This window comes from Jaculus jaculus, chromosome 9 (assembly GCF_020740685.1).
Source record: "Jaculus jaculus isolate mJacJac1 chromosome 9, mJacJac1.mat.Y.cur, whole genome shotgun sequence".
NCBI lineage: Eukaryota > Metazoa > Chordata > Mammalia > Rodentia > Dipodidae > Jaculus > Jaculus jaculus.
The window spans coordinates 134,999,007-135,020,126 of NC_059110.1; the positions used below are offsets into that span (position 1 = coordinate 134,999,007).

The 21,120-nt window shown below is 39.7% G+C and overlaps 1 protein-coding gene across 1 annotated transcript in view; it reads left to right on the forward strand.

Moving 5' to 3' along the window:
• The window catches only part of Efcab13 (EF-hand calcium binding domain 13), a 90,959-nt gene that overhangs the window by 21,605 nt on the left and 48,234 nt on the right, over positions 1-21,120 (forward strand). The window contains exons 6-11 of the mRNA XM_045159574.1: positions 6,549-6,620; positions 9,862-10,356; positions 12,549-12,686; positions 14,130-14,201; positions 17,399-17,545; positions 19,089-19,163. Coding sequence (XP_045015509.1) covers positions 6,549-6,620; positions 9,862-10,356; positions 12,549-12,686; positions 14,130-14,201; positions 17,399-17,545; positions 19,089-19,163 — 999 coding nt within the window. The remainder of the gene's footprint in view (positions 1-6,548; positions 6,621-9,861; positions 10,357-12,548; positions 12,687-14,129; positions 14,202-17,398; positions 17,546-19,088; positions 19,164-21,120) is intronic.

A 21,120-nucleotide genomic window follows, 5' to 3' on the forward strand; every position in this document is an offset into this window, starting at 1 on the left:
TTTGACCTTTTTCCCACTGACACTGCTTACTGGTATCCACAGTAAAAGATAGTGTAGACAATTTAAATGAGAGACTTCTAGAATTTTATTTTAGCATGTTTGCCAAAAGTCTAAGAGTAAAATATATTTTTTCTTTTTTTAAATTCAGCTTTGGGCTGGGGAGGTGGCTCAGCAGGTAAGAGCACTTGCTGTGCAAAGCATGAGGGCCTAAAAGTACATGAGTTCAATCCTCAGCATCTGCATAAACATCTGCCATGCATGTCTATAGCCTCAGTCTGGTGGGGAATAGAGACTGGAGAATCTTTGTGGCTTGCTGGTCAGCCATCTTGATGAAAAATGGCAGCCCAGTTTTAGTAAGATTCTACCTCAAGGAAACAACCAGATGAGCTGTAGAGGAAGACTTTGGATATTCTTCTCTGGCCTCTACATGGGTATGCACACACATGTGCATACACCAAACACACACCCCGCACCACACATAGTACACATATACATGCAAAAAATATTCAGTTGGGCTGGAGAGATGGCTAAGCTGTTAAGTGCTTGCCTGTGAAGCCTAAGGACCCTGGTTCGAGGCTCGATTCCCCAGGTCCCACGTTAGCCAGATGCACAAGTGGACGCATGCATCTGGAGTTTGTTTGCAGTAGCTGGAGGCCCTGGTGTGCCCATTCTCTCTCTCTTTCTCTCTATCTGCCTCTTTCTCTGTCTTTTACTTTCAAATAAATAAATAAATAAAAATAAACAAAAATATTTAAAAAATTCACTCTTCTTTCAGTAGTCATTTTTTGTCATTGTAGAGAGGTAGTTTCTTATAATATCAAGGAAGGGCATTGGTTTCACAAATTTAGGAGACTGATTTCTTAATTTTTCAATTAAAATTTTATTTATTTACTTGAGAGAGAGAGAGAGAGAGAATGGGTACACCTGGGCCTCCAGCCACTGCAGAAAAACTCCACATGCATGTACCACCTTGTACATCTGGCTTTCGTAGGTCCTGGGGAATCTAACCTGGGTCCTTTGGCTTTACAGGAATTGCCTTAACTGCTAAGCCATCTCTCCAGTCCAAATTTTCAATTTTGTTATATAGTTTTGATTAAAATTCCTTGCTATGCTGTTCAGTATTCTCTGTACAATGTAGTTTCCTTTAAAATACTATATATTTAGCAGTTGTTTTGTAGTAGATGTTTACATTTGACCAAGGGATGTCCTACAATAATGGATTGGTTAGTGACTGATTATCAGAGTCTTTTATTATAGTCATTTGTTATATACTGTGCCTGGGCCAATGCTAGGTGGAATAAGGATGAATCAAACATAGTGAGAGTGTGGAAAGAATCAAGCAGACTGCGAAACTTGTAGCGCTCTGTGACGTGTTCTGTAATGGAGTGTCCACAGGCTGCATACCTAGAGCACAGAGCAGGTTACCAGAGGAGGTGATTTCTTTGCTAAATCGTGAAGGATCAGTAGGGTTTAATTGGATGAAGGTAAAGGATGAGAAAGACAATTTCAGATGAGGCAACAATTTGTATAAATGTGGTAGGAACCAAAAACAGCCATGGAGACCTCTTCAGTGAGCTTTATGTAATGATCTGTTAGTGGTGGCTGGAGGCAGGACCAGGCTGTGTAGAGTTCTATTAGGTTCTTACTTTTTAGCTTTGGGCTGCATTTGTGTGCACGTATGTGTGTTAGTGCAGGCGTGTGCACGCAGTGGCATGAGTGTGGGGGAGAGAGGGCAGCTTTGAGGGCCGGTCTTCACTTTTCACCTAGTTTGAGGAGGGGTGTGTCATTGTTCACCACTGCATTTGCCAGGCTAGCTGGCCTGTGGGCTTCTGGGAGATTCTCCTGCCTCTACTTCCCTTATCTCTGCAGGTGTCCCATCACTACAGATTCTTGTGCTACAGTGTCTGGCTTTATGTGGTTCTGGGATCTTAACTCAGGTACTCAGATTTGGGTGGCAAATGCTCTGCTGAGCCATCTTCCCAGCCCGTGTTTGGTTTTTTGGGTTTTTTTTGAGCAGGATTTCACTCTGGCCTGAAATGAATTCTGTAGACGACCAGGCTTGCCTCAAACTCATGGTAGCCCTCCTGCTTCAGCCTCCTAGCTCTGTTGGTTGTTTTATGGTTGACTTTGGAATGTTAGATATGAATGGAGGGATCTACTAGAGTATGAAGATATTTGTAAAATAGAGATTTTCTTTATTGTCAAGCCTTATAATATTTTTAGTAGTATGTGTGTGTGTGTGTGTGTGTGTGTGTGTGTGAGAGAGAGAGAGAGAGAGAGAGAGAGAGAGAGGGAGAAAGAAAAGGGGTGGGCTTCTTGCACAAAAAATTAACCCGAGACACATGTGCACTTTGTGCATGTGGCTTAACATGGGTGCTAGGGAACTAAACTCAGACCAATGGGCTTTCAAGTAAGCTCCTTTAACTAGTGAACCATTTTCCCATAAAGTGGAGATTTTAAAGATGAATCTGAAGCCATGTTATGTTGTCTTTAAGGTATGTCTTGCCAGAAATAACAGAAATTATGTATGAACCTGTAGCAGAACCTTGCTTATTGGCTTATAGATTCTGGTCTGGGCCTCCAAGTCTCCTCTCACTTAATTTGGAGAGGTAGATTGGAAAAATGATGCTAATTTATAGGATTGTTGAAGGAATTAGATACAACTATGTGATAGTGCTTCACACCATGAATATACTCAAGAAAGGTGATGCAGAAACCTGAGTCGTTCCTGAGAACTCCAGTTCTCTCTCCACCATTATAAAGTTCTCTTACTTCAAAATCCTAGTTATCTCTGAACTCTATTTCTTTTAAAAAATATTTTATTTTTAATTTATTTGTAAGCAAAGAAGAAAGGAAGGAAAGAGAGAATGAGAATGGGCCTTCCAGGACCTCCTGCCACTTCAAATGAACACTGATGCACATGCCACTTTGTGCATCTGGCTTTACGTGGGTACTGGGGAATCAAACTCAAGCTGTTAGGTTTTATAAGCCAGTGCCTTTAGCCACTGACTCATCTCTCCAACCCTCTGAACTCTATTTCTGCCACTCCACTTTAATATAATCTTCTCCTTGGGACCACTGCAGTTCAACCTTGCAAGTGTACCCATGTCACCTTTATCCTTTTACACTGCATACAAACGTTTTTAAAAAATTATTTATTGGGCTGGAGAGATGGCTTAGCGGTTAAGCGCTTGCCTGTGAAGCCGAAGGACCCCGGTTCGAGGCTTGGTTCCCCAGGTCCCACGTTAGCCAGATGCACAAGGGGGCGCACGCGTCTGGAGTTCGTTTGCAGAGGCTGGAAGCCCTGGCGTGCCCATTCTCTCTCTCTCCCTCTATCTGTCTTTCTCTCTGTGTCTGTCGCTCTCAAATAAATAAATAATAAATGAACAACAAAAAAAAAAATTAAAAAAAATTATTTATTTATTTGCAAGCAGAGAGAGAAAGAGAGAAGAGAGACAGATAGAGAATTGGCATGCCAGGGCCTGTAGCCACTGCAAACAAACTCCGGACACATGTGCCCCTTGTGCAGCTGCCTTACATGGGTCCTGGGGAATCGAACCTGGGTCCTTTGGCTTTGCAGGCAAATGCCTTAACTGCTAAGCTGTCTCTCCAGCCCCATACAAATCTTTTTAAAGCATAAAGTTCAATAATAGGTCTTGGGATTAAAAAAATACTTTCAAGGTGGCATAGCAGTTATCCTTCTTATTGCTGGGACAAAACACCCAATCAGAAAGAGTTCATGGAAGAAACGGTTTTATTTTGGCTTGCCTCAAAAAACAAAACAAAAAAACTTCTTTTCAGAGTATAGTATAATATTTTTCTGTGCTTTTCAGAAGTCTCTTACACTCATTAATTGCAAATTGTCAGTAAAAGTTTGTTAAGAGACAAAGAGTTGTAAGTTCTGGGCTGGATCTCCTTAGGGTGGAGAGAAGGTAGCATCTCAGCAGGTACTAATGTGAGGCCAATACTCTGTGAGAGCTTGGTGTGGTGACGCGTGCTTGTAACCCCAGCGGGCTGGCTGAGGGAGGAGGCTTGCTGTGCGTTTGAGGCTAGCTTGGGCTCTCATCTCTCACGGTGGGTTTCGGGCCAGTCTGTGCTAAATTGTGAGAGCCTATGAGTTTTTTGTTTTTTTTTTTTCCAAGGTAGGTTCTCGCTCTATCCCAGGCTGACCTGGAATTTACTACATAGTTTCAGGGTGGCCTTGAACTCTGAGCGATCTTCCTACCTCTGCCTCCTTAATGCTGGGATTAAATACATGTGCCACCCTGCCTAGCTGAGATACTATATATATATTTTTTAATCTATGGGATGGCTGGAGGGATGGCTTAGTGGTTAAGGCATTTGCCTGCAAAGCCAAAGGACCCTGGTTTGATTCCCCAGGGCCTATGTTAGCCAGATGCACACGGGGGCGCACACATCTGGAGTTTGTTTGCAGTGGCTGGAGGCCCTGGCGCACCCATTCTCTCTCTCCCTTTTTCTCTATCAAATAAATAAATAAATGAATAAATAAATAAATAATAAAATATTTTAAAAATCTATGGGAGTAGGAAATAAAAGTCAACTGCAAGAATATGAACTACTAAGGAATCCTCATATTTTAGATAGGTATTTACACTTATATTAGTACACAGCATGGTCTGAGTTGCCTTACTTAAAAGAGACAATGACTTCACAGGACACAGTTTTTTTTTTTTTTCTAAAATAGAATTTTGAATTAAGGGATGGAGAGATGGCTCAGCACTTAAGGCACTTGTCTGCAAAGCCTAATGACCTGGCTTCGATTCCCTAGTACCCATATAAAGCCAGATGCTCAAAGTAGTGCATACATCTGGAGTTTGTCTGCAGTGACTAGAGGCTCTGGTATGCTCTCTCTCTCTCTGTCTCAAATATAAAAATAAAAAAAGAATGTTGAAGTAAGGAAGATCATAACTCAGGTATCCTGCCAAAAGAAGGCGTACACTGTAATTAATAGTCGGCACATCTAACTGTACTGTTCTTCACAGCCTTCAGTGTATTTTATTCACTCAGAATCTTTTTTATTGTTTTTGGTTTTTCGAGGTAGAGTCTCACTCTAGCCCAGGCCGACCTGGAATTAACTATGTAGTCTCAGGGTGGCCCCAAACTCACGGTAATCCTTCTACTTCTCCTCCCTCCCGAGTGCTGGGATTAAAGGCGTAAGCCACCACACCTGGCCAGAATCATTTTTAATGGTTGTTATTTACTTACTTCAGAGAGAGGAAGAAAGAGAGAGAGAGAGAGAGAGAGAGAGAAAGGTGGGTGCACCAGGGTCTCTAGCCACTGCAAATGAACAAAATCCAGACACATGTGCCACTTTACTTGGGTATTGGGGAATTTAATCTAGGTTCTTAGGCTTTGCAGGCAAGTGTCTAACTGTGGAGCCATTTTTCTATCCCCAGAATCTTTTTTTGTTTGTTTGTTTGTTTTTTTGTTTTTCAAGGTAGGGTCTCACTCTGGTCCAGGCTGACCTGGAATTAACTCTGTCATCTCAGGGTGGCCTTGAACTCATGGCAATCCTCCTACCTCTGCCTCCAAAGTGCTGGGATTAAAGGCGTGCGCCACCATGCCCGGCTCCAGAATCGTTTTTAAGTGATAGGATATAGACGTTTTGCTAGGCATTGAGGAAACAAAAGTGAAAGACATATTCCCTGTCTTTGAGTTCACAACCTAGAAATTGAGATTAAAAGTAAAAACTATGGTAAGTTCTCAAAACTTTCGGGGGGTGTGTGCGCCTTCACGTCTGCGAGCGCAGGTGCACATGTGGAGGTCAGGAGGACAACTTGGGTGGGAGGCTCTCATTTCCCACCTTGTCTGAGGCAGGGCGTCTTGTTCATGGCTGAATTCCTCAGGCTTGCTCGCCTGAGAGCCTCTGGGAATTGCCCTGTCTGCTTCCCTGCTTGCTCTGGGTATGCCGGAATTACAGACTCACTGACAATAGCATCTGGCTTTCTCGCATGGGTTCTGAGGACTGAACTCAGGTACTTATGCTTGCATGGCAAGCACTTTATCACTGAGCCATTTCCCCAGCCCTCAAAATTTTTTATAAAACGTTGTCCAGATTATAGAGCATGGAAGTTTAAAAGTGACTTTCTTTTGATGGGAAACTCTTTTATTAAGGACAAAAACTATGGGTGCTGGAGAGATGGCTTAGCAGTTAAAGGCACTGGCTTACAAAGCCTAATGACCTAGGTTCAATTCCCTAGAACCCACGTAAAGCCACATGCACAAGTTGGTGCATGTGTCTGCAGTTCATTTGCAGAGGTAGGAATCCTTGACTTGCTCTCTATCTCTCTTAAGTAATTAAATAAATAAATAATTATTTTTTTAAAAACAGAGAAAAGCTATAGTCTTAATTTTATGCTTTATTTTGTAGAATTACTGGCTAAATGTTTTTAAGTGTTATTCAAAATCATAATAACTGGTCTTCTGATCCTACCTCCATATGTTTCTGTATTCTTTTAGAAAAGGATGGCAGCTGTATCTGTTTTCAGAAGTACATGCAGTATTTGAATTTATTCTTTCTATTGCAGGTAATAACATGGTGGATATTGGAGATGTTGTATTTCGGTTGGATGATCTACAACAACAGTATGAAGATATTGGTAAGACAGCTCTCATTACGATAGCACTTTAGCTTCTTTTTTTCAAGGTAGGGTTTTACTCTAGCCCAGGCTGACCTGGAATTCACTCTGTAGTTCCAGACTGGCTCCGAGCACACAGTGATCCTCCTACCTCTGCCTCTTGAGTTGTTGGGATTAAAGGTATGTGCCACCATGCCTATCCTGTAGCACATTTTGTTTCTAAAGAAATTGTCTTTAAACTGAATTCAGCTATAGGTTTTATCTTTTAATGAATATTGAAAGCATTCTCTGACCCCTTTTTAATTTTATTTTTTATTAATTAGAAACTTTGTTGCATAGACGGAATCATGTGTTGGTCCTATTCTCCTCCTTCCTGCCCCCATTTCACTGAGGACCCTCCTCAGTGGGGTTCCTGGTATTCACCATGGAGCTATGGGTTATGAGTTGTGAGAGCAGCAGCCAGTCATTGTGTGTGTGTGGGGGGGGGGCAGGGGGAGCAACACCCGTGGGGTACTCCTCCCCCCGTGGCTGTCACAATCTGTCCTCTCCCTCTTCCGCAATGTTCCCTGAACCTTGGTAGGTGTGTTATAAGTGTACTTTAGTGTTATGTTCTCAGCAACTTCTGGATTTCTGATTTAATTTTTTTTTTTTTTTTTGAGGTAGGGTCTCACTCTAGCCCAGGCTGACCTGGAATTCACTATGTAGTCTCAGGGTGGACTTGAACTCACAGCGATCCTCCTACCTCTGCCTCCCGAGTGCTGGGATTAAAGGCATGTGCCACCATGCCCAACTTAATATCCATATATATATGTATTTTGTGTGTGTGTGTGTGTGTGTGTGTGTGTGTGTGTGTGTGTGAGAGAGAGAGAGAGAGAGAGAGAGAGAGAGAGAGAGAGAGAGAATGAGAGAGAGAGAATTGGCATGCCATGGCCTCTAGCCATTGCAGTTGAACTCTGGACATATGCACCGCCTTGTATGCATGTACAGTCTTGTGCACTCATCACCTTGTGTGTCTGGCTTACGTAGGATCTGGGGAGTTGAACATGGTTCCTTATCACCAAGCAATCTCTCCAGCCTGGAAAATAGAGACATAGCTTTATCATATTTTCTGTGCCTCCAAAATTCTCACTCTTCCCATAACTATTCATCTTTCCAATCTAACAATTTGGTTAATTATTTTCTTTTGGTATTTCGAGGTAGGGTCTCACTCTGGTCCGGGCTGACCTGGAATTAACTATGTAGTCTCAAACTCACAGCAATCCTCCTTACCTCTGCCTCCCAAGTACTAGGATTAAAGGTGTGCACCACCATGCCCGCCAATTTGGTTAATTTTTAATTCAAGAGTAATACTAATAAATATATGAAAACAATATTCACAGTTGAGCCATACAGTGTCTTTATGTTTGCTTTCTTTTTCTGTGCAACTTTTAACTCCCTCTTTGAGTTAATAATTATCTGTTATTTTATTTTTTGCTTTTGTGTGTCTAATGTGGTATTTGTGTGTGTGGTGTGGGTTGTGTGTGCTCATGCCCATGGGACTCCCCCTGTGTTGTCTGCTGTGGGGTGTGCTCACCTGTGGTGCCTGCAGTGGAGAGGCGGTGAGTGGCCCTGTCCATTACTCTGCTGCCAGTTCTCATTGAAGCCTGAGTCTCTTACTGGTCCTGGAGCTTGACTTTTGTTTTTTACTCCTATGATTATATATTTTCAAATAGCCTCTTTTTGAGTTTCTTTGTCAGTCAGTTTATATCTTTCCATTTTTTTAGGGTCAGCTAATGATAAGTTATTGTCTTCTGGTGCTGGCATAATATTACCTCAGTTTTTCATGTTTCTTGTTGCTTTATACTACCTGCACATCTGAAAAAATAAGGACTTACTCAAATTTTTGCATACTGGTTCTTTCTGGAAAAGTCCTACAGAGATGAGGGTCAGCTTATCTGGAGGTTCTGAGCAGGACATTACACATGGTCTATGTCTCCAAAGTAGAAATACTGAGGTTTTTTTGGGTTTTTTTTTTTTTTTTGATTTTTTGAGATAGGGTCTCACTTTAGCCCAGGCTGACCTGGAATTCACTATGGAGTCTCAGGGTGGCCTTGAACTCACAGAGATCCTCCTACTTCTGCCTCTCGAGTGCTAGGATTAAAGGCGTGCGCCACCATGCCCGGCTTGAAATACTGAGTTTTAAAAATCAATTTATAAAGCATATTTATCTTTGTTAGATAATAATTAGCAATTTAAACTATAGTCCTTAAAGATTTGTAAAATTTTAGAATCCATTTTTTTCCATTTTGTTTTTATAATGAACTCTGAAATGTTTCTTTTTTTGTATAAAATATCTATATAGTTAAGATAGTATGGCTACTCTGTCAAGTTGTTATACTTTCTTTAATTTATGGGCATCTGACAATCTTATATAGTTGTTTTGAGGATCACATGTATCACACTTGAAATACTTTAAAGAGTGTTATCATACATAAGGCATCATTTGAAACCATCATATGAATTTTGTAAAGGAAATGGCAACATGGGACATTGCATTAGCTTTTCCTAATGGTGTAACTTTATATATAAAGTTATTTTCTCCCAACAAATACTGAGAGTCTTTATGAGATTAATTATTTGGATTCTAGCTTTATGGATAGATTTCCCCTCTACAACTTCTTCATAGCTCTGTATTCTTTAATGAGGGTATTTCTATTAACTCAATAGCCTATCATCTTTCTAAATTAGGATGGAGTATAGAATGAAAAGGTTATTTAGTTTTTTTAAAAATTTTTTGTTTATTTTTATTTATTTATTTGAGAGTGATAGACAGAGAGAAAGAGGCAGATAGATAGATAGATAGATAGAGAGAGAGAGAGAAAGAGAGAGAGAATGGGCATGCCAGGGCCTCCAGCCACTGTAAACTAATTCCAGTTGTGTGTACCCCTTGTGCATCTGGCTAACGTGGGTCCTGGGGAATCGAGCCTCGAATCCGGTCCTTAGGCTTCACAGGCAAGGGCTTAACTGCTAAGCCATCTCTCTAGCCCTTAATTTCATTTTATTGTAACTTTAAATAGTTTTAAAAGAAACATTTAAATATAATAAACTATCAGATTGTATTTATAGAGGTTAATAACTTAATGTTTTGAGTATCAGCTTTTCAGTCTTCAGTATTTTATGTATTTAAGCAATTGATAATTCTTTAATGGATACTTTGAGGACTTGATCATATAACACAAATTGTACAAATAATGAAATAATTAAATAAATTTCTCTTGCTTAGCAATTACAGATGGCTCAGTTGTGGATGAAGATACTTTAAGTAGAAGAGTATCAACTATATCAGGACAATATGAACCATATAGGAAGAAATCCAGTTTACTTTCCAGATCATTTGACCATTCACTATCAAAAAGGTTAAATATAGTCCCTCCTGAATATCAAAGTAAAATTTTGAAAGAAAATGATGACCTTGAACCTAAACAGTCAAAAACTTCGCCAGTAAGAAAGTTGTCAAGTGTGACTGAAAGCAAGTATGTGGGATTGCAGGAACCATATTCAAAGTATGACATAAATGCTAAAAAACTTTCAGAGAAAGCTGAAATTCATGACTCCAAATCTAAACCACATAGCTTGAAAAGTACTACAAGCCTCAGTAAGTTTCTGGATAAAAGTGATATTTATAATATCCCAGAATCTCAGAAGCCGGCTGTGAGAAGGCGTTCTACCATCCTAAAACCAGTTTCATCTAAGGAAAGAGCTCCAGTGAATACCCTGGGTCAGTACCACATGCATAAATCGGGATATAGATTCTGGAATTCTTGGGCCTTTGCAGGAATAAGCCTAATGAATGTATCACTGGATAGTTGTTAACCTTTCAGTTTTCAACTCTCTGTGTAACCACCACTCTTCATGCATAAGTTAATGGATATAGTCCTGTTATCTTTTTTGTTTTGCTGTTGTTGTTTGTTTTGTTTTTCTTTTTTCGAGGTAGGATCTCACTCTAGCCCAGGCTGACCTGGAAGTCACTATGGGGTCTCAGGGTGGCCTCGAACTCACAGCGATCCTGCTACCTCTGCCTCCGGAGTGCTGGGATTAAAGGTGTGTGCCACCATGCCCGGCTAGTCCTGTGGTTTTGATGGCAGTTTCTTTCCAGGTGCACTCTTGAGGAGCTTAACTTTGTTGGAGAAACTTGTTTAGTGGTTAATTGGCTCACTCAAATTCTTTGAAAGTAGAGAAGTGTGAAATCAATTAGAGTAATACAATGTAAACAAATATATAACATTAATAGCACTTCAGGTATTATTTATTACTAATGGAAAATGTCAAAAGAATGTAATTAACACTACTTGGTTTCTAAACCTTCATGGCTTTCCTCAAAAATGAATGATGGAGGCTGGGCGTGGTAGTGCACGCCTTTAGTCCCAGCACTCAGGAGGCAGAGGTAGGAGGATCGCAGTGAGTTCGAGGCCACCCTGAGACTACATAGTGCATAGTGAATTCCAGGTTGGCCTGAGCTAGAGTGAGACCCTACCTCAAAAAATCAAATAAGCAAAAAACCCCACAAAAAAAAGAAAGAAAATGAGCAGGAAACACACCTGTCTGAGGGAGGACACACAGTGGAAGCCACTGGAATCTGATAAAGGGATGCCAGGTCCTCCAGCCACTGTAATTGAACTCCAGACGTGTACAACACCTTGTTCGCATGTGTGACCTTGTGTGTTGAATCACCTTGTGTGTCTGGCTTATATGGATCTGGAGGGTCAAACATGGGTCCTTAGGCTTTGCAGGTAAGCACTTTAACCACCAAGCCATCTCTCCAGCCCTATTTTATTTATTTAAAAGACAGTGAGGAAGAGAGGGAAGAAGGGAGAAAGAGAGAGAGAGAACAAATATAGGCATGCCAGGGCCTCCTGCCACTGTAAACAAAGTTCAGACACATGTGCTGCTTTGTGCATCTGGCTTTTTATGTGGGTACTAGGGAATTGAATCCAGGCTGCCAGACTGTGCAACAGTGCCACTAAGTCATCTGTCTGGCCCTCCTTATATTTCTTTACGAATAAATTCAAATTATATATATATATATATATATATATATATATATTAATTTTTATTTATTTATTTATTTGAGAGAGACAGACACAGAGAGAAAGACAGATAGAGGGAGAGAGAGAGAATGGGCACGCCAGGGCTTCCAGCCTCTGCAAACGAACTCCAGACATGTGCGTCCCCTTGTGCATCTGGCTAACGTGGGACCTGGGGAAGCGAGCCTCGAACCGGGGTCCTTAGGCTTCACAGGCAAGCGCTTAACCGCTAAGCCACCTCTCCAGCCCCAAATTATATATTTTTATCAGAACATTATAGACATGATATTTTCCATGAATACCTTCAGAATTGTTTGAAAGTTGTATTCTTAAAGTATGGTAGAATAAATTTATGGGAAGGGAAAGAACTCTTAATTTTGCTTGGAGTTCTGGAATTTAAATAAAACACATTGATGTTTTGATATCCTGTACTCTCTAATTACATATTAATCAGGAGTAGTGTGGAATTTTAAGATGGTTTTGTGCTTTATCTGAAAGAGAAAATGTAGTACAAGACAACAGGTATAGAGACAGCAGCCCTTCTGTTATTTGAATATTGAATAGACAAAACTCATTTTCTGATTACCAAAGAGTTTAGGTACAAGATGTGCATGGTGGTACATACTTGTAATTTCATGCAAGAAGCTGAAACAGATATGAATTCAAGGCCAGGCTGAGCTATATAGAGTTTCAGGCCAGTCTAGGATGCTTAGTGAGAACCTGTCTGAAAAAAATACAAAACAAAATCAAAACCAAAACCAAAGCAAAACAAAAAACCCACCCCCCCACAAAACAAAACTAACAGAAGAAAGCTTTTAGGTACCAATTACTGCCTTAGCTCTATAAATTCTGCTGCCTAACAGTTCTCTACATTTTGTATATTTAGAAAATGTCTTTGAAGCTATCAGTAAACTCCAAGAAGATTACATTTCTCCAGAAGAACTTAAGTCTGTTTTGCCATCATTAGGGATTACTTTATCAGATACAGTGTTCCAGAAGATTGTGTCAGACACTCCTCAAAACGGTGAGAGACTGTAACACTGAACCTTTGGGAACATTGGATATTGTTATGGAATGGCATTGAATAGTAGAGGACTTTCTCTTAGGAATGGATTGGAATGGGCCACCCTGAAACAGATTAGGAAGGAACAGATAAAGCTGGGTGTAGTGGTGCACACCTTTAATCCCATCATTTACAAGTCTTTGATAAAAGGATGGTTGTTCAAGACCTACCTGAGCTATAGAATGAGCTCTAGTTCATTGGGAGCAAGAGTCAGACCCTGCCTTAAAAAAACAATAATATATATATATATATATATATATATATATATATATATATATATATATATATATATATATAATTTTTTATTTATTTATATTTATTATATATATTATTATATATATATATATATGAAAATGGAAAACAGTAAAAACAGTTTCCTGTGAATCTGACCTAATGGTGTGGTGTGTGTGGGGGGAGTTAGGCCTTTTATAGAGCAAAACTGTTTCACTGAGGCACTTTAGTTCTCTCCCTGGCTGTGTCTTCTGCGAGGGATGGGCGGTAGGGAAGCTTGATGCAGATCATGAGAAGTTTGAGAAGGGAAGCTAGGGTTATAAAAATCTCTAATAGCAGTGGTAAGCACCTAGAAAAAAGGGGTGTATCTCAGTTATCAGTATAGGTTCAAGACACAGCTTAAATTTCTAGGGAGTTTTTTTTTTTTTTTTGAGAAGGCTTTTGTATTAGGGAAGTTGTTTTTATCACTAAGTGAGGAACATAGAAGAAGTTCATTGAGGGGAGAGAAAAAGCAATGTTTTGGGTAAAGAATGGCTTGGGAATCACATTAAATGTGAATTTTCTGTGTTTGGGCACAATTAACTAAGGCAAATAGGGAAGAAGATGGGCATGGAGTTGGTGTTAATAAGGCTGTTGAACCCTTTCTGATGCTTATCAGAGTTGGTGTGATCGCTGTTGGGAGAACTGCATATAAAGCTGACTGGACCCCTTGTGTACTGAAAGTAGGGTGGGATGCTTGGGTTGGCATTAGCGGCTCAGGACCGTCAGGGCGCCTTAATGGGGAGCCCCTTGACTGGGCTGTCATGCGCTGTGGAGCACATGCTGCGCCTTCCTTGTAGTCCAGCTACATGGCCACCTCTCCTGACTCCAACCCATCAAAATCCGCACCTAGCGCAGTCCTTTGCATGCGACATATAGAAAAAGCAGGAATTGCCTCTTACTTATTTTTGTGTCCTTGGTAGTGAGCATAGTTTGTGGCATTAATGTGCCCTCTGTAATTACTGAAATAATGTGAAATAACCAAATTTAGAAAGACTCAATTTAGGAGACAGTATATGAAGGATAAATAGGATGAGGAAATAAAAGGTCAAATAAATTTTTTCTCGGTTAATTTTTTTCACTTCAGGTGCAAACATACAGCAGAATGTGTAATGTAAGCTCTTTATTTTACAGAAAATGGAATGGTGAATTTAGATGACTTTATTATGGCTGTCTCCAAGGAACAAAGTTTTCCTGAATATGAAGGTAGGGTGGCAAAGTAGCTTTAAAATGAGTTGGGAAAAGAAAACCCAACCAAACCGAAAAAGGAACTGAACTTGCTATGGGGATAGATACTTAATGCCAATGCAACTTTTAGGCAAGTTAATTATCATTTATTTTTTAAACTTGCTTTCTTGGAGTAATAGTAGCTAACCGGCCTTTCTCATGGACTTGTCATCTGAATTTCATAAACCAAAAAGTGCTCAGTAATGCTACGAAAAAAGAGGAGATCAAAGAGGTAACTAGTCTCATGAATTAGGAATTGATGGATTACTTGATTTTTTAATCTTTTATTTTTAAATTTGTTAGAATGAACTACTGTTATGGGTTATCCTTGTAAAGTACTCTTGTTGAGGTATAATTTACATATGTAATATTGACCATTCACTGATTTTGAAATTTAAATTATTTGTGTGTGTGAATTTGAATGTGTGTGTTTGTGTGTGAATGTAGGTGTACACATGCCATGGCATGTGTGTGGAGGTAAATGACAACTTTCAGGTCTGTCCTCACCATTCCACCTCATTTGAGGCAGGGTTTCTCTGGGTTTTGCTTTGCCATTCTTGTGCTCCCTGAGAACTTTTGGGAAATTCAACTATCTACTAACCATCTTTTTTAAATTTTCAGTATTTTATTTTTATTTATTTATTTACTTTACAGAGGAGGGTGGGGAGAGAGAGAGAGGGAGAAAAAGAGAGAGAGAGAGAATGGGCATGCCAGGACCTCCAGCCACTGCAAATGAACTTCAAATGCATGTGCCCCTTTGTGTATCTGGCTAATGTTGGTCCTGGAGCATCGAACCTGGGTCCTTTGGCTTTGCAGGCAAACACCTTAATTGCTAAGCCATCCCTCCAGCCCCGTACCTACCATCTTGCTATCAGAGTGCGAGGATTACAGAAGCCTGCCTTGGCTTCTGACCTTTTAGCTGGGCTGCTTTTCACAGGGAGTGTGGCGAGCAGGTCAACTCAGGTACTCAGGCTTGAGTGGGATCACTTGATCCACTGAACCGTCTCCCCAGCCAGCCCCCCAGTCACTGACTGTTAGTAAATTTATAGACTTGTGCAACTTCTACCACAATCAGGTTTTCTTCATGCAATGATTTTATTTGGTTATACAAATAGTTTCAGGAAGACTAAAATGGGGAATGTTGGGAGCTATAGAGATGGCTTAGTTGATAAGAGCTCTCATGATACAAGCCTGGGGGCCTGAGTTCAATCCCCAGCACCCTGGTACAATGCTGCGTATGGCCACATAAGCCTGCAGCCCTAGGAAGGCAGAGGTGGGAAGACAGCCGGGGCTGCTGGCCAGCCAGTGATCGGAAACACAGCTGAGCTCCGGCTTAGTCAGGCACCCTGTCTCAAAGCGCTAAGACAATCGAGGAGGACAGCCAGCATCGCTCCTCTGGCCTCCGCATGTGTGCACATGAGGCACACGCATTTGTACACATACATGCACACACACACACTTTTTTAAAATAAATCTTATTTATTTATGAGAGAGAAAGAGAGAGAGAGAGAGAGAGAGAGAATGAATGGGCATGCCAGGGCCTCTATACTTTAAAAAAAAAAGAAATAAAAACATTGTTTAATATTCTTTATTCATTTATATGGTAAAAATAAAAGACGAGTTTCTCCCTTAAAGATTTCCCAGATAGGAAAAAGTTAATCCAAAGGAGGAGACTGACTTCCTTTTATGTAGACAGAGCCCAGTGATAAAAGCTACAGGACCAGTTTTTATTTGTGATGTGTTCAGTCAGGTTTGCATTGCTGGTAGAAATCACCCAACCAAGAGCAGCTTGTGGGAGAAAGGTTCACTTTGGCTTACAGGCTTGAAGGGGAAGCCATGATGGCAGGGAAAACAGTGTCATGAGCAGAGGGTGGACATCACCCCTGGCCAACATAAGAGGGAACATAGCAACAGGAGAGTGTGCTAAACACTGGCAAGGGGAAACTGGCTATAACACGTATAAGCCTGCCCCCAGCAATACACTCCCTCCAGGAGGCATTAATTCCAAAATCTCCATCAGCTGGGAACCTAGTATTCAGAACACCTAAGTTTATGGGGGACACCTGAATCCAACCAAACATGATGGATGTAAGTGCTTAAGTGTTGGGATTTCTTGAAGATGCTACCAGCAAATCTACTTCACCATTGCATGTTTGTCCATGAAATCATTTATTCCATAGATCAGTCACAACTCCATTGCTATTCTTAGGAAATAGTGAATATCGATGTATCTATGTATCTATCTATGTATCTATCTATCTATCAAATGTTTTTCAAGGTAGGGTCTTGCTATATCCCAGGCTGATCTGCAATTCACTATGTAGTCTCAGAGTGGCCTCAAACTCATGGCAGCCCTCCAACCTCTGTCTGCCTAGTGCTGGGATTAAAGGCATGTACCATTACACCCAGCTTTAAAGCTTATTTTTATAACTTTTTTATTGACAACTTCCATAATTATAGACAATAACCCATGGTAATTCCCCCCCAACTTTCCCCTTTGCAATTCCACTCTCCATCATATCCCCTACCCCTCTCAAACAGTCTCTCTTTTATTTTGATGTCACCATCTTTTCCTCCTATTATGATGGTCTTGTGTACATAGTGAAGGCACTGCAAGGCCATGGATATCCAGGCCATTTTGTGTCTGGAGGAGCATGTTGTAAGGAGTCCTACCCTTCCTTTGGCTCTTACATTCTTTCTGCCACCTCTTCTGCAATGGACCCTGAGCCTTGAAAGGTGTGGTAGAGATGTCTGAGTGCTGGACCAGGAAGTAAACATCATATTCTCACAAAATTATATCTCAACTTTTCACTCAGAATTGAAGGGTTTCTGCTAAAGAGAATGAAGCTAGGGAATTATAACTTCTTAAACTCAGTGGGAACTTTTCATAATATTTTTGTTTCTCTATATATTTTAGTGATGATATTATCCATGTAATTAACTTGGCATTTCTTAGGTGTAAAAATAATATAAATAAGTATAATATTTTAGACTGGTTTTGGTAGTTACTGATTTTCAGTATTAAACATTCTGTTCATATCAACATTCTGGTTGTGCTTTTAGCTTATAACATTTCTGAAGTGATTTATAATTATTTAGTGTTAGAACTAATATTACTTGTATTTTCTTTTTAAATTGCATTTAATACTACTACTAGAATATTGTTTTATTTTTAGTGCTAACTGATGTAATTAAAGGTCTTGATAAAATTCAAGATGACAGTGTTAATTATGAAGATCTCAAGTCTTGTATTCAAAATTTTGGAGTTTACCTTTCTAAGCCTGAATTTCGGAACATCATGGACTTGATGAAAGTTGATGATGGTAAGTTATGCATTTTTCAGGCAAACTGTTTTTCTCAGAATAATGACTTCATTGTTTCTGTTAGAAAAAAATCTATTAATTTTAAGTCAATAAAGAAAAGTACCAAATACTCAAAAGTACAACTAAATGCTCAAAATCTTATTATCCAGGGAGAGTCAGTCTTAATAGTCTTTTCAGATACTTTTTCTTGTCAAAAATGCAAACTAAAAGAAAGAAGAGTTTTGTGATCCTTACTGAGAATGTAGAAGTCAGAACTCAAGGCCCTGGAGGTTCACCCTAAAGGTTGACCAATTCTGGTTGTTGTTGCCCATATAGCTGAGCAGCAACTTTCCTAAAGGGAAAGATAATACAGTGTTTGGCAAGGGTTGCAGATGGAAGAAGAATGGCTGGGTTGGTATTTGTTGATTTTAAGGATAATATGTAAAAATTAATTACAATATTCTTTCTATGTTGTATATGTTAAAAATCCCTATAACAAAAAATAAAAAAGAAATAAGCAAAAAACAAGTTGTATAAAACCTGTGTAGAGAAAATATGACTTTCTTAAGATATTAAGGATGACAAGATGCAAGGGAATATATGCTGTATCTGTAGATTTAGGGACTGAAAATGGCTAGCTGTTCCATGTTCCTAACCATGTCTAATTTTACTTAACTTCTGAGATGAGCTGACAGCTGGGCATGTTGAGGGTGATAAGGCCATAGACTGAGAGTATTAATTCACCAATTCATCTATCCAAAGCAATTCCAATAAAATTCTGTTTTTTTAATGAGCCATTTCTAATATTTTTGTGAATAAGCTAAGTCCAAGCCTAGTGAGAAAACCCTTTGAGCACGTGAGCAGAGGTATATATGTTGTGTTGGTGGGAACTAGTTTTCGTAACTACCAACTTGCCTTAAAAACTTTCGGTGATTACAATAGTGTATACGACTGGTACAGGCAAGAAGAAATTGAGCATAGAACAAGGTAGAAAATGTCCAACATGCCCATACACCATGGAAAGACATAACAAGATACTAAATAATGTATATTAAATATTAAAAATAATGTACACTACTAAGGGATTAAAAGCATCTTGAACAATTCTCTTAGAGCTCATTAGTGAAGTAGACTTACAGGGCTCAGGGAATTTTGTGGAAGAGGGGGTGGCGGAAAGATGGCAAGAGTCACAGGCTGAGACATCATGCCCAGAGGCATTCGCTCCCCACAAAAATAACTGACTGCAGCTCCCACAACTCATAACCCACAACCCCAAGGGGAGTACCTGCAACCCCACTGAGGAGTGTCCCTGGCGGAATGGGGACGAGATGAGGGAAAAGAGGGTAGCACCATATGATGTATCCATAAAAATATGTTGTTGTTATTAATAATAAAAACATAAAAAGTGTTTGCTTTTTGCTTCTAAACTGAGTTGCTTTTTTTTCTCCCTAAGCACTCAATTTTAGTGGTTAGTATTATGTGGGGAGTATAATTCTGCCTTCTTGAATGCATAACTTTACATAATTCAGCATTTAACATAATTAAACATTTATTTCCCCTTTAGAGACAAATAAGGTAAATTTTAAAGAATTTGTCAATACCATGATGAACAACACGGAATGCTTCTCTGAAAAATTACGTATGTATAAGCATCCTATCTTTTGCTTTCTGTGGACCAAATAGTTTGACAGATTTTTAGATTATAAAACAAAAGAGCTGGTCATCTGATAGATCATTAGATAGTATATGCCTAACTGTGTGCTGCTATGTTTGGCTTTAATCTTTTCATTATTTATCTCTAGGGCTAGAATTCCATGTGACAGTGAATTAGTTCTTAGTTTTATCTCCTAGTTAATGTAGAGAGCTAGAATCATATGTGTCAGGTTTATTTTGGGGGAAGGTTTAAAATATTTTGATGCTATTTAGAGTTTGAATATTAATATATAGAATTTATGGGTTTGGCATTTTTTTTTTTCGAGGTAGGGTCTCACTCTAGCTCAGGCTGACCTGGAATTCACTCTGTATTCTCAGGGTGGCCTCAAGCTCATGGTGGTCCTCCTACCTTTGCCTCCCGAGTGTGGGAATTAAAGGCGTGTGCCACCACGCCCAACTACTATCTGCTTCACTTTAAAAATGCAACTTTAACTTGTTCAATTTATCATGATCTCCATTACCGTCAATCTTGTCACAGCCACCGTCATCTTTTTCTCTGTGCCATTATATAGTCTCTTCCTGTCTGATCTTCCAGAGTCCATTCTACATTTACATAGCAGAAGAGGAGTCTTTTATAAATATGTGTGAGGCGAGTGTGATAACCACTACGGATAACCATTACGGAAGCTACCTTGTTTTTGTTTTTTTGAGGTAGGGTCTCACCTTAGCTCAGGCTGACCTGGAATTCACCATGTATTCTCAGGGTGGCCTCGAACTCATGGTGATTCTACCTCTGCATCTCAAGTGCTGGGATTAAAGGAGTGTGCCACCATGCCCGGCTGGAAGCTACCATTTTTTAATAAATACGTAATAAGACAAGTTCACTCTCCTGTTTAGAACACTCCAAAAAATTTTTTTAAACAAGCAAAGGCAGACTTTATTTATTTATTTATTTATTTATTTATTTATTTATTTATTTATGACAGAGAGAAGGACAGAGAGAGAGAGAGAGAGAGAGAGAGAGAGAGAGAGAATGGACATGCCAGGGCCTCTAGCCACTGCAAATGAACTCCAGATGCGTGTGCCACCATATCCATCTGGCTTATGTGGGACCTGGAGAATCAAACCTGGGTCCTAAGGCTTTGCAGGCAAGTGCCTTAATCACTAAGCCGTCTCTCTAGCCTCTCCAAAATTTTTTCTATTGAAATTCTACCAAAACCAAAACTTCTATCCATTGTCTAGATTGAAGATGAATTCTGAGAAAGACATAAAGCAAAAGCTATTTAATTCATTTTTAAAACTTGGAAATGTTTGTGAATTAAGATTTTTACAAATCTAAAGTTTCAGTAAAATCATTGTTATCATTACTAGTTTTTGCAGTGTTGGGGATTGAACTCAGACCCTTGGGTCTGCCAAGGGCAGCAGTTCATCATGGATCTATATTCTCTTCTTTATGATTGTCTAGAGGTGAGAGCTGTACAAGTTCTTGAAATATTTCAAAAGCCTCTAAGACATTTAATTTAGGTTTATGTTAAATATTTTATTGTGTTTTAATTAACTAATTTATTTATTTGCAAGGGGAGAGAGAGAATGAATAAACGAATGAACTAGAATGGGCACAAACTCCAGATATATGCACCACTTTGTGTATCTGGCTTTATGTGGGTACTGGGGAACTGAACCTGGGTCACCAGGTTTTGCAAGCAAGTACCTTTAACTGCTGAGCTACCTCCTATTGTATTTTTTTTTTCTTTTTCGAGGTAGGGTCTCACTCTAGCACAGGCTGACTGGGAATTCACTATGGAGTTTCAGGGTGGCCTCGAACTCATGGCAATCCTCCTATCTCTGCCTCCCGAGTGATGGGATTAAAGGCGTGCGCCACCATGCCCGGCTCTCTCTTGCTTCTTATCTGTGTCAGATGAGACTATTATTGGACTGCCTCC